Below are 11,512 nucleotides of genomic sequence, written 5' to 3'. Positions count from 1 at the left end.
TAAACAAAATACTGTTGTGCAATACCACCGAAACCCTAAAGCTCCTGGTATTTTTAGTCAGTGTCATCCCAGGTGGAAACTAGCATTTTTTTCTATAACCTGGTACAAAGCATCTTTCCTCTTTTCTCAATGTTAAATGTACACTGTCCCAAGTAAACCAAAACAGATGTATAATAAATATATGGAGCATGTCTGTGCTTGACTTGTGTCAGTTACTTTCTTGGAATATGTTGTGTTGTCTTTTCTAATAACTGCAGCGGGGCACTTAGACACCAAACCAGTTTGACCGTAAAGGAACTGTTATACACTAAAGATGGCAATATAACAAGAATAGACTATTACTAAGTAGGCCAGCTGAAGTTTTTAAAGTACACACCTACACTGGACTGTAGGCCTCTAAGACTTTATTACTCATTACAGAGAAAAGTAGGAAGAGGGAAATACATGTGCTCGAGCATCACTGTGCAAAGAGTAAGGCAACTTCTTTTTTATGGTAATCAAAGCTTTCAAACAAGGAACTTTAGTTTAACGGTTTTCACAATGGACTTTGATAGAAAACTTCAAATAATAGGAAATATGCCGTACACTTTTTCAGTTAATACAATAGACAATTTTGTTATTTAGATGAGATTACCAAGTTTTGAGGAACAAAACGTAACACTTGAAAAGCCAAAGATAAGTAAAGATAATAATGGGAGTTAATGACCCAAAATCAAGGAATTACTTAAGTCTAATTTGGAAAGTGGTACTCAACATTAGCATTGATACCACGTTGGAGTCACGTCGGATCGTCAGTTTAGAGAAACATGGCTCCACCCTAAACCCAAAACACCTTGGCCAAATTGTTGAAGCCCATTTATTACTATTTGTCTCTTAAAATCACTATCACAATCCATTCTGTCGCACAACTTAGCCTGAAAAGTGTGAAATCTCGGACTCTTTCTGCGGAAACACTTACGTCATGAAACTGCCGCGCGCGCTGCTGAGAATCGGAGGCGAAACTACGCGCGTGGCCCCGCCCACGGTCCCCGCCCACCTGTCGCGCAGAAACCGCCTATAAGCTCGTGCTCGCCGCCGCTTCCTCGTTTAAGGCGCGGCTCGAGGACAGGTGCGCGGATTGACGTTTGGACCGCCAGCCGTTTATTTACAAAAAGACTCGCAGAACTAAAAAAGCAGAGGATTTCACATTTTCAGAGCTTTATCTTGTTTTGTGTCGAAGGAGAAGGAGAAGTTACCTGTCGACGAGCGGACTCCGTGTTTGTGGCTTGATCAGATTTAGCGGGAACAACAGGTGCAATGGCAAACGCGGGTCTCCAGATTTTAGGCTTTGCCCTGGCTCTTTTGGGCCTGATCGGACTGATTATCGGCACGATCCTGCCGCAGTGGAAGATGTCCGCGTACGTGGGGGACAACATCATCACCGCGGTGGCCATGTATGAAGGACTGTGGATGTCCTGTGCCTTTCAGAGCACAGGCCAAATCCAGTGCAAGGTCTACGACTCCATCCTGCAGCTCAACAGTAAGTCACGTTTGAATGCGTTTTATAGCTTCATTTTTTTTATTTAAAATGTCAAAGTCCAATTTGGGGGAAAAAAGCCCAAATGATTTTTTTTTTTTTTTTTAATTATCAATAAGCCTTCATATTTGTTAGGCAGATCAATACCTCTTTGACCTATTTGTTTAATTTGAGTAAAATAAACTTTACATTGTGGGCGGTAACTCTGATTTACCTTTTTGTTGGCCAATAAAACCCGTTGTATTTTGCAATTCTCAGTTTGCTGCTAGGTCGCACAGGCCTACAGGTTTATATGTTCTCGTCCAACCGGTTTTGTCACTGATTAACGCTTCCTTTCCCTCCCCAAGTGTCGGTTGAAGTTTGAAAGCCTCGCCTGTTTTGTGGGGACTTTTTTTTTTGTGTTAAATGCTACAAAATGATAAGGGTTTTTGTTGCATTGTTGGTATGTGTGCTCAAGCTCCTTTGTTGCACCACCCTCTTGTGAAAACCCCCACTACAAACATTTGTATGCCACACCAGACACTTGAAGGTTAAACGACACCTGTGTTGGGGCAACATCGGAACACTACGTCAGCAAACTGCACTCCACAATATCAAAGTCGTATGTTTAGCCTATATTAAATTATATAGCCTTTAATGTTCAAATTATTTTATTTGTTGGATTCATAATAAATCTCCCCATTCAATGAAAAAAGTGAAGGCACTTTTTCCCCATGAATCATTGACTACACTTTATTATGGTAAATGTATAAGTTACTACCTGCATTGTTTCTCTGAACACAGTGACTAAGGGTCAACTTAAAGCATGGCAGTAAGGGGCTAGTTAAGGCTCACCTAGTTTTCCTTCAGGCCACAAAATTCCCAAATGTCATCTTAAATTGTAGGCCTATTAATTCTCCTATGCTCCTTTTTTTAATCTCTTTACATCATGTTCAAATACATTGCCAATACAACAACTTTTATTTGGGCCTTTTGTAATTCATAATAACACTTGATAAAATATCCACTCCGCTGCGTGTCTTATCGCATTTCCAAACATGGTTTGATAAACTTTGATAATGTGTTCAGATATCAGAAGATAGAATAAATATTAGGCCAGTAAATACTCGCACCTGCTCAAGGCACCAATTTTTGGAATGTAAGGAATTTGAAATATCTAAATGTATACATTATCCAAAAAGACCGTAAATGTTTCAAGTCACAAAACATCCACCTGCTGAAAAGTTTCTGGTTGTAGTGAAATTGGGAGCGTCTTCTTCTAATGAAACCTGAAACCTGGTCAGACCTGTTCTATCGCGCACACGCGCACACAGAAGGGCCTCTCACAGCTCCTCACTGCTTCCGGTTGGGGCCATTTTCTGTGGAGCGTTGTTTCAGGGAGGGGCCACGACACACCGGAGACACAAGGCCCCACTGTTAGACTGCAACAAGTGGTCCTTTCTGAGCGGCTGCTTCAGTGCTCTTGAAATGTTGACAATACACACCTGCCCCATGTTCAAAACTGTAAAATGGCTGCCTCTATCATTGAGTAACTCTTCCTGCCTGTTGTTCCAGGTGCCCTCCAGGCAACCCGCGCCCTCATGATCGTGGCCATCATTGTAACTGTGGCTGGTCTGGGTGTGGCCTGCATGGGAATGAAGTGCACCACATGTGGAGGAGATGACAAAGCCAAGAAATCCAAGATTGCAATGACTGGTGGAATTATTCTCGTGATTGGATGTAAGATTGTTCAACTCTTTATTGTATATTGACTTGTTATGCAGTGCAATTTTTAAATGTCATTCTTCCAACAGCTTTGTGCTCCATTGTTGCCTGCTCGTGGTACGCCCATGACATTATCCAAGCCTTCTACAACCCCTTCACACCCGTCAACACAAAGTAAGTGCAAACGTCTAAATGGCAAACGATTGTAGCGTTAAACGGGCTTCCTTCCATAACCGTGGCCTAATGCTTCTGTTATTCTTCCACAAAGGTACGAGTTTGGATCTGCCATCTTCATCGCCTGGGCCGGAGCCTTCCTCGTCATCATTGGAGGCGCCATGCTGGCAGCGTCATGTCCACGAGGAGCCAAATCTGTATCCGAACCCAGGTATCCTCGAGCTCCAAGCAGCAGCAAGGAGTACGTGTGAGCGGGACAGGACTGCGCCACAAGCCCCAAAAACACTTTGACATGGACACTAAGCCCACCTGAGAATGACCAGTCGTACGGCAGAAGTTTATCGCCTCCCTTAGATTTTTTAACTTCAAGGTCTAACTTGTTGCTGTAAACATTTTAACGTTCATGTTTTTTAATACTTGTTTACTTCAGTTGATCCGGTTTGTCCCTGTAGTCGGTGGTTGCTTTTGGTATACAGCCTTGTGTACTTGTAGCAAAAAAAGCACTAGTGATGCACATTGTTGACCTCAGTACAGAAGGTTTCGTGCAACTTTTGGAGAAATGTCTGCATGCACTGAACGAGTCTCCATTTAGACGTCAGTAAATGATCATCTTCTTGCCATTTAACACATCGTATAGGTGCATTTTATTTATACTTGCTACAGTAGACATTTTGTAATCGATGCCTAAAAGGATTTCCAACAATACAGCCTGTCTAGTTACAACATTGCCAAGAGGTCATGTTCTGTGCACATAATGCTCAACGCTTGAATCAGCAAAACCGTCAATGTGATGCGTGCCACTTGTGTTTCTGCGTTCCAAAAATGCATTGTTTTTAAGTTTGATTTGTGTAATAAATAAATATAACTAATGCATGTTTTTCTAGCATTATGTTGTAAGCCTGCGCAAGTAGCTAAAACATGTGAAACTGAATATTTACAGAAAAGGTGATAAGTTACAAGTTAACCAGATTTCTGTGGCTGCAGTTCAAATATGTAGTTCAGGAAATGGCCCCCTTTTTGTTGTTTTTCCTGTTTACTTCAGGCCATTATGAGTTCAGAGGCTTTGTTTCAATTACATTTGGTCCTATAGTCAGTGTCACTAACATTTTGAACAAAGAATACTGACTGGTAAATACATGAATATAACAGGGCTTTGTGCACGTTTGTGTCCTATTATTAAACAATTTGTGCAATTAGAAAACTTACATCTTCGCTTCAAATTGGGCCTAAACGCATGACAAATTATTAGTTTACTCCAGCTATTTGTACAATATCCATATTTATGGAAAAAACTAAGATATGGAGGTTTAACATGAATTTAAAGCGACATCAGTGTAATTGTGAGTCATGTTCAATAGCCCGCTTCAAGGAGGATATTAAATGCCATTCTTTCAACCAAACATTTAATAGGTAAAACTGTTTCCCTCTGCACATTGTTCTCGTCTGGTCAGGTTGATTGAAATTACAAATTATTTTTGCTTAAATTTAAGACTAAAATGGTTATTTTAGTCTTATCTTAGACATCACTTGCTAAAGGAAAAAAATAGTGGCAGAAAAGTGTTCACACTCCTTGAACTTCTAGAACACATTTTTCACGTCACGACCACCAAATTGAATCAATTGTATTGGCATTATTTGTGAAAGAGCAACACAAAATTGCACACAACTGTGTAGTGGAATAAAAATTATAAATGCAGCATCATGCTGTGGGGCTGCTTCTCTTCAGCAGGGACAGGGAAACTGCTCTGAGTTGAAGGGAAGATGGATGGAGCCAAATACGGGCAATCTTGGAAGAAACCCTGTTTGTTAAATACTTGAGACTAGGGCAGAGGTTCACCTTCAGCAGGACAACGGCCCTAAACAAAGCCAGAGCTACAATAGAATAGTTAAACAAAACATTCATGTTAGAACGGTCCCAGCTGAAGTCCAGACAAGATCTGAAAACTGCTGTTGAAAACTACTGATGCTCTGTCTGTAGATGTGCAAAGCTGGTAGAGACAAACCAACAGGTTTCCATCTGCAATTGCAGAGAAAGTTGGTTGCATTAAGTATTCACTCAGGTGCATGCAATTCAAGCTGCAATTTTCAGTTTAATATAATATAGAAATGTATAATTATGAGACACTTGTTTCATCTTTTCACCAAAAATTGCAATGTAATTTAAGATGTGACAGTGTAAATTGTTTTTACAATTTACATCAGAATGTGCATGTGATCCAATGGGAATTCTATTGCTAATTTAAGTGTGGAATATTTTATAACAAGTAAATAAGGTAATTTGTCATGTCTAGGTCTATTAACAGTACATTTAATAAACCTATATGGAGGGAAAAGGTCCTCAGAATCGTTACGAATATATTCCTATAAGATGATGCACACATGTTTATAAACATTAAACACATTAAGGAATGTTAACATCCCGTCAGGATGAATGGATATTGGATCTGGATTATTTTACCACAGAGTTGTACTTTATTACCCACTGTACTTCGGGGTATTAAACCTGAGACAAACAAGTCAGATGGTCTAAAATGACTTAACATTAAGGCAGTATAACAGCAATGTCATAATCTGCCACAAACTAAGTTAAAAGGATTATAATGCAACATTTGTTAACAGTATCCTTTGATTCAAATTGTATTGCCATTTTTACACTAAGCAACTCAAGTGCCACTTTTATTCAAACATTCTGTCCAAGACCTTGTTAAAAACTGTCAAGAGGGTTCTGAGGTCCTGGCAGCAAATAGGGCCAGGTTGATACAAAACATGTTTAATCTGTAATGGGCCTTGGTAAACACCAATGAAAAATTATAGTATAACAAAGTAGCAAAAGAATTGACTGGCTGGAAATGGAAGCAAGATCTGGAAGCCATCTTGGGTGAAGGCCACAATCACTCAAAAACACCATCTGGTGGGCAAATGTGGCAACACAATTACAAATGTACTACAGCCATTCACATTTTGCTTTTATTGAGAACTTGGAATGATAGTCACAGGTCTCACAATATTTAAGATTACCTATGAAAATAAGTCATTAACAAAATTGACACTAACCAAAACACAAACCCTGGTCAAAATACAAATTGTAAATCTGGCAGGTTTTTGGACAGTTCAACATGACATTTCAAATTGACATGCAGACATCGGAGGGTTTTTCTGCAAATTTCATACCTGACATTTTACATTCTGGGGTCATGACTGTATGGCTCTGTTAGTCTAATGTCTGTTAATCTAATCTGAAGTTTACTCTAAGTAAATTACTGCATAAAGATCAGACATTACCCCATTACAAATACAATGGTGGCATACACAAATATTTATTTGAAGATAACTCGTTTGTCTGACACGAGGCACTGGGTTAATTTACCGGCTGAACAGGGGCTAAACAAGCCATAAAACGTAATAAAAGTAAAGGCTGGTTTATTATTTTGAATCGGTCACGGTTTGCCTCCATTTCCAGAGGTCTGCAAAAATCTAGAAGAGGAAAAAAGATTGCTTGGTTAAAATACTTTTTAAAGACTTAAAAAAAAAAAAAAAAAATGATAATTACCTTTTCATCTGCGACTTTGTAACTGTTCTTCACAAAATTATCAAACTTGCCCCGTATCTTGGGTAATGATACTCCCTATGAGGAAAAGTCAAAATCAATTAAATATTGAACATTCACATTTAAACATATTGTGGCACAGACCTTTTTGACTGCTTCTTGCATCTTCTCTTTGATTTGTGGAAGCGTCATAGGTTCTTTGGGAGTGGTTGGGGTTTTGGGAGACTTGCCCTTTCCTTTGGGAGTCTTTACCTAAAATGAGTCAAGAGTCAGTAATAATTCAGTCAAAATTCATAAATGAGTCATTACCTCATTTTTGGCAGGAGTGGACGGTTTAAGGCTTTTGCCATTTTGAGCAGCAGCTTTTGGCTTTGCAGCCGCTGGCTTGACTTTAACAGGTTTCTGCTCCTCCTCTTCCTCCTCATCTCTTAAAAAAAAAAAAAAAAAAAAAAAAAAAACATTGAATAAGTTCCAAGAGGCATCATCTGCAACTTAATTCATGGGCTACAGGTAAACGGCAGACAGTTTACACACATTCCTTGGGGTTCATAATTTACACTTTGCACTGTAAAAGCTACTTGAGAGATTCATGTTAGAAGTGTATCATGTTGTCCAGAATATTAAAAGCAGTATCAATTCCACATTGTTACTCACTCATCGTCTTCTTCATCATCGTCGTCTTCTTCATCGTCCACCTCCATCTTCATCTTTTTCTGTGGGAAAAAATATATATACATTTCAAATTACCAGACATAACCAAACACCTGTAGACTGCTAAATATGATACAAACCTTTGATTTATCGGCAGGAGAATTAGCAGATCTTTTCTTTGATGTTTTCACATCCATTACATCTTCTTCCTCCTCCTCCTCCTCTTCATCTCCATCTATACTGCCGTCAGCTCCCACTAAAAGAACAATTGTGGATATTTGAAAACTCTTCCAAAAAAAAAAAAAAAAAGTTTTCCCAATATTGCCCATTTCTGATCAGAAATACTCACTAACAAGATGTTGTCCACTTAGATGAACCTGTCCAGAACCAGCCTTTAGACGAAAGACCACTGGAGGTGTTAAGGTGAACCCACCCAGGCAGACCTGTAGCACATAAAGTAAAGGTCTTCAAAACAATTTACACACTAAAAATCATTAGTTCAAACATTTACTCACGCTAGGAAGCACGGAAGGTTTGAGTGATACTAAAACTGCTTTTATTTTCTGACCCTCAACGTCTTGTCCTTCAACCTCCACCATGTGAAGCTCATCTTTTGTGCTCGGGTCCACACATGCCTGAACATAACAGATATTGTTAGGGGGATTCATTTGTACACACACCATTCTAAAAAGTGTCTCTTACCATTCTGAGGTCCAACTGATGTTCAAAGTCCTCATCTTCAGGGTTGAAAACCTCATCTTTACCAGGTTCCAGTGTACATCCTGAATAACAGTCACAATAATGCTATGAGCTCATGTTTTTATATATCTACAAAAAAAAACATGCAATTTAAAAAAAGAAAAAAAATACGCCTGCCTGCAATGCACGAGTCTGCACAAAAGATGGCGCTACAGGGGTTTTTTTTCTTACAAGGAAACCTACGGTAAATTTGTTTAAATCTGTATTCATACGCATATGGTGGCCAGAATATTACTGGGGTGAAACGCTTTGAACAAAGCAGTAAGATGCTTTTGAAATTACTTCAACTAACTGACCAGTAGGATGCCTGAAAACTAGGGACCCAGTGCCCTCAGCGCATGGGTCATGTGAGGACTCTCAGCAGAGTCGCAGGAAACGTTTAAGTAGATCAACGAATGGAGAGCGGGGAAAATGTACATGTTATTGAATAAATATATATTTAAAATATCCAAAGCACATATGCACAGCCTTGAAGACGTTTATAAACCAGCTTTAGCCCCATGTGATCGCATAAAGCCACGTTGTGGCATTAATGCCGAATTGAACTTAATAAAGCACACAGTACCGTGTAGTGTTATTAAATGTATTTAAAAAATGTATTTTTAGAAAGAAGAAACTGCATTTTTAGCCCTTTACCCAAAGCCGCCATATTGTGGCGACACGTGTGCGGCGTAGGCACTTCACAACTATAAACTTTTCTATCCTGTCCACATGACAACCCATTTTCACCATCTTTCAAATACAACACGTTCTATCTTACATCATTAAGACTTTGATTTAAATAAAGTGAATAAACGTCACAGTAATTTCAGGACATGTGTTTCCCTGCGGTCTGCAGTTAGCCTTAATGACAAAAGCACGAGTTAAGACATTCTGGGGGTATTACCTAAGACATATGTTATATATATTATTCTCACCGTAAAGAAAAGTCTGGGGGGCCATGGATTCTTCCTCTAAACCGTTCATCTTGGTGGTAAACGTGCAGGTGGTCGCAGCGTCTTCAGTGTCGACAGAACTGACTAAACCAAACGTGCTTCCGCAGAATGCCCGGAAGCCCCGCCTCTTGATCTTTTTCTGTGTTTCGTGCAGATCTCACCATCACAAAGAACCACACTGCCCTCTACTCTACAGTGCAGGAACTGCACCTAACTCACACGCTGTTTCGGTTCTGTTTTAGTTTAGAGCAGTAATTCCCAACGTGGAGAACTAATCCACTGCCCAAAGATGGATTCTAAGAAAAGAGATACAAACTATATGAATTTTATTGAAGAGATGTTACATGCTTTTATAAATGCTATTTTAGAATATACTGGCGGGTTAGAGTAAACTGTATCAGTGGTTTTCAGATATACTTTCAGACGGGGACAGGAAACAGTTTTCAACATGTAAACACATTGGATTGGATATATCCTATTATTATTTCTTAACGGTAAATTCCCAAATGTTTTACCTGATTATGACTTGTAGCACTATATACCAACAACACAATTTAGCTGCCCCAATCTGTATTAATTATGATTGGCCTGTAGAAATGCAAAGCTTTGGTGTGGAAACTGATGATGTATCAATCACTAATATTTTATCCTCATACTTTGTAATGCGTTGTTTTCGTGACACATATTCATATGCAATTACTGTCGGGATCACATGCAATGGTATTTATTTATTTATTTGTCTATGGGAGTTTTTATTTATTTATAGGAGATCTTCTACTGAAAGTGTTTTTCAGACTTCCTATAAGTGATCTGTTCTTCTGTATCTACCTTTGTATCTACCTGCGTTGCACCAATGAAATTTCCCCATGTGGGACAATAAAGGAATATCTTATCTTATCTTAAAAATGCAAAATACAGTTAAACTAATACAAGTGTCTCTTAATTCATCCTAATATTCTAGATTAAACAAGTAGTTGTAGCCTACTTAATAAGGGGAATACTGAATAGGCTTAACAAGAAAGTTTATAACACATTTGACACCAACAACAGAGATTCTTAACTCAATTTAAGAACTTAAATATGTATTTATATGGCTTCAAATAATTTCATGTTATGTTTGTGAGATACAACAGATTTCTCTAATGTCAAGTTGATGTCATGCCCTACAGCCAACTGAGAGCAAGAGTGATGAATATTTTAGACCTCGTGTGTCCATATCCTAGTGAGGTTTTACTATGGTGGTGTTTAAAAAAGGCCTCCTACGAACACAGCGAGCAGCAGAGAGTCAGCATGAGTCACACTCATTTAGTCCTGTACTGTGTCTGACATCATGACTTGGGTTGGAAAGAGGAGGCAGGGCCAAATGTTAACACAGATGGGGCTCCTCAGTGCCATCATCACAGAACAATCCAATATGGGCTTACATTCAGTGTCCTGCCTGATTCTATAGTATATGCAAATATTTTAAACATTACCTGCAGGATTACATACAACCACCTCTCAAATGCAGTTCTATTCTTTTAGCGTCATGAAGAACATTTTCGGACACTTCAATAAATGGGTACACTTTTTTACAGTACAGTTACAAGAAACAAAGCTGCAGAAAATTATTCTTGGAATTATTATTTTCAAAAACTTTTTTTTGTCAGACGTAATACATAAGATCTTCACTGGCCTTTAAAGGGGCATTATGTAACTTTTCTGGTGAAGATTTCCGCTTGTCTCCATGGAGATGTAACTTTTTTCCAGAATGTTCCACAGTAAAATCTATTAAATTATCTGTGAATTTCTTACTAAAAATACTTTTAAAAACATGCATTTTACTCTTCACATTCACCTCCACGGATCTGACCTGTAACAGCTGCATGTCTCCATGGAGATAGATTTTTGCCACAGAATGATTAAATGCATGTTAACCCTGTTAAAAACACTTCTAGGCGTAGACATTGTAAATAGCCTTTGCTATGTGTTACATGTTTAATGTACAGACATGACCTTATCAAATAAATAAATAAATATGTCTATATTATAAGCAATACATTCTCCACGAAGACAAGTAGCTTGCTCTTCGGCAGAAAAGTTGCACAGTGCATACAAGACACTTACAATACCCTCGAAAGATGTTCCAATGAGACAATAAACAGCAAGCTAGAAGCCTACTTAGTAATAGACAGCCAAAGTATAGTACAAATACTAATTGTGATAAATAACATAAAGCATTATGCA

The 11,512-nt window shown here is 38.6% G+C and overlaps 2 protein-coding genes across 3 annotated transcripts; one reads left to right on the top strand and one right to left on the bottom strand.

Annotated features, from left to right (window-relative positions):
• Nucleotides 1-1,113: 1,113 nt before the first annotated feature.
• cldn7b (claudin 7b) lies at nucleotides 1,114-4,208 on the top strand. Its single transcript, XM_072446529.1, has 4 exons — nucleotides 1,114-1,519; nucleotides 3,071-3,235; nucleotides 3,310-3,394; nucleotides 3,489-4,208. The coding sequence occupies exons 1-4, from the start codon at nucleotides 1,297-1,299 to the stop codon at nucleotides 3,643-3,645; spliced, it is 630 nt and encodes a 209-aa protein (XP_072302630.1). The 5' UTR covers nucleotides 1,114-1,296; the 3' UTR covers nucleotides 3,646-4,208.
• A 2,131-nt stretch (nucleotides 4,209-6,339) lies between these two features.
• On the bottom strand, nucleotides 6,340-9,480 carry npm1a (nucleophosmin 1a). 2 transcript variants are annotated; one of them, XM_072446527.1, is made up of 10 exons: nucleotides 9,269-9,480; nucleotides 8,295-8,374; nucleotides 8,108-8,227; nucleotides 7,942-8,035; nucleotides 7,733-7,848; nucleotides 7,596-7,651; nucleotides 7,251-7,368; nucleotides 7,086-7,193; nucleotides 6,945-7,019; nucleotides 6,340-6,868 (listed from the first exon to the last, which is right to left on the bottom strand). In XM_072446527.1, exons 1-10 carry the CDS (start codon nucleotides 9,315-9,317, stop codon nucleotides 6,818-6,820), a joined length of 867 nt encoding a protein of 288 aa, XP_072302628.1. In that variant the 5' UTR covers nucleotides 9,318-9,480; the 3' UTR covers nucleotides 6,340-6,817. The 2 variants fall into 2 exon arrangements, with proteins under 2 accessions (XP_072302628.1, XP_072302629.1); XM_072446528.1 differs by having other exon boundaries at nucleotides 7,596-7,654; nucleotides 9,269-9,442.
• Nucleotides 9,481-11,512: the final 2,032 nt, after the last annotated feature.

This window comes from Eucyclogobius newberryi, unplaced genomic scaffold, assembly GCF_026437365.1.
Source record: "Eucyclogobius newberryi isolate DKJ021-1_F unplaced genomic scaffold, fEucNew1.0.hap1 SCAF_15, whole genome shotgun sequence".
NCBI lineage: Eukaryota > Metazoa > Chordata > Actinopteri > Gobiiformes > Gobiidae > Eucyclogobius > Eucyclogobius newberryi.
The sequence above is the reverse complement of the archived record's forward strand: the minus strand, read 5'-3'. Positions and strand labels throughout refer to the sequence as shown.

Bases quoted from the DNA above. Each gene is read 5' to 3' on its own strand.
- cldn7b (XM_072446529.1), top strand. From the start codon at position 1,297: ATGGCAAACGCGGGTCTCCAGATTTTAGGCTTTGCCCTGGCTCTTTTG. The intron at 3,236-3,309 runs GTAAGATTGTTC...TTCTTCCAACAG, and splicing joins AATTATTCTCGTGATTGGAT to CTTTGTGCTCCATTGTTGCC. The intron at 3,395-3,488 runs GTAAGTGCAAAC...TCTTCCACAAAG, and splicing joins TTCACACCCGTCAACACAAA to GTACGAGTTTGGATCTGCCA.
- npm1a (XM_072446528.1), bottom strand. From the start codon at position 9,317: ATGAACGGTTTAGAGGAAGAATCCATGGCCCCCCAGACTTTTCTTTAC. The intron at 8,228-8,294 runs GTAAGAGACACT...TGTTATGTTCAG, and splicing joins ATCAGTTGGACCTCAGAATG to GCATGTGTGGACCCGAGCAC. The intron at 7,369-7,595 runs GTGAGTAACAAT...TTTTTTTTTAAG, and splicing joins GATGATGAAGAAGACGATGA to AGATGAGGAGGAAGAGGAGG.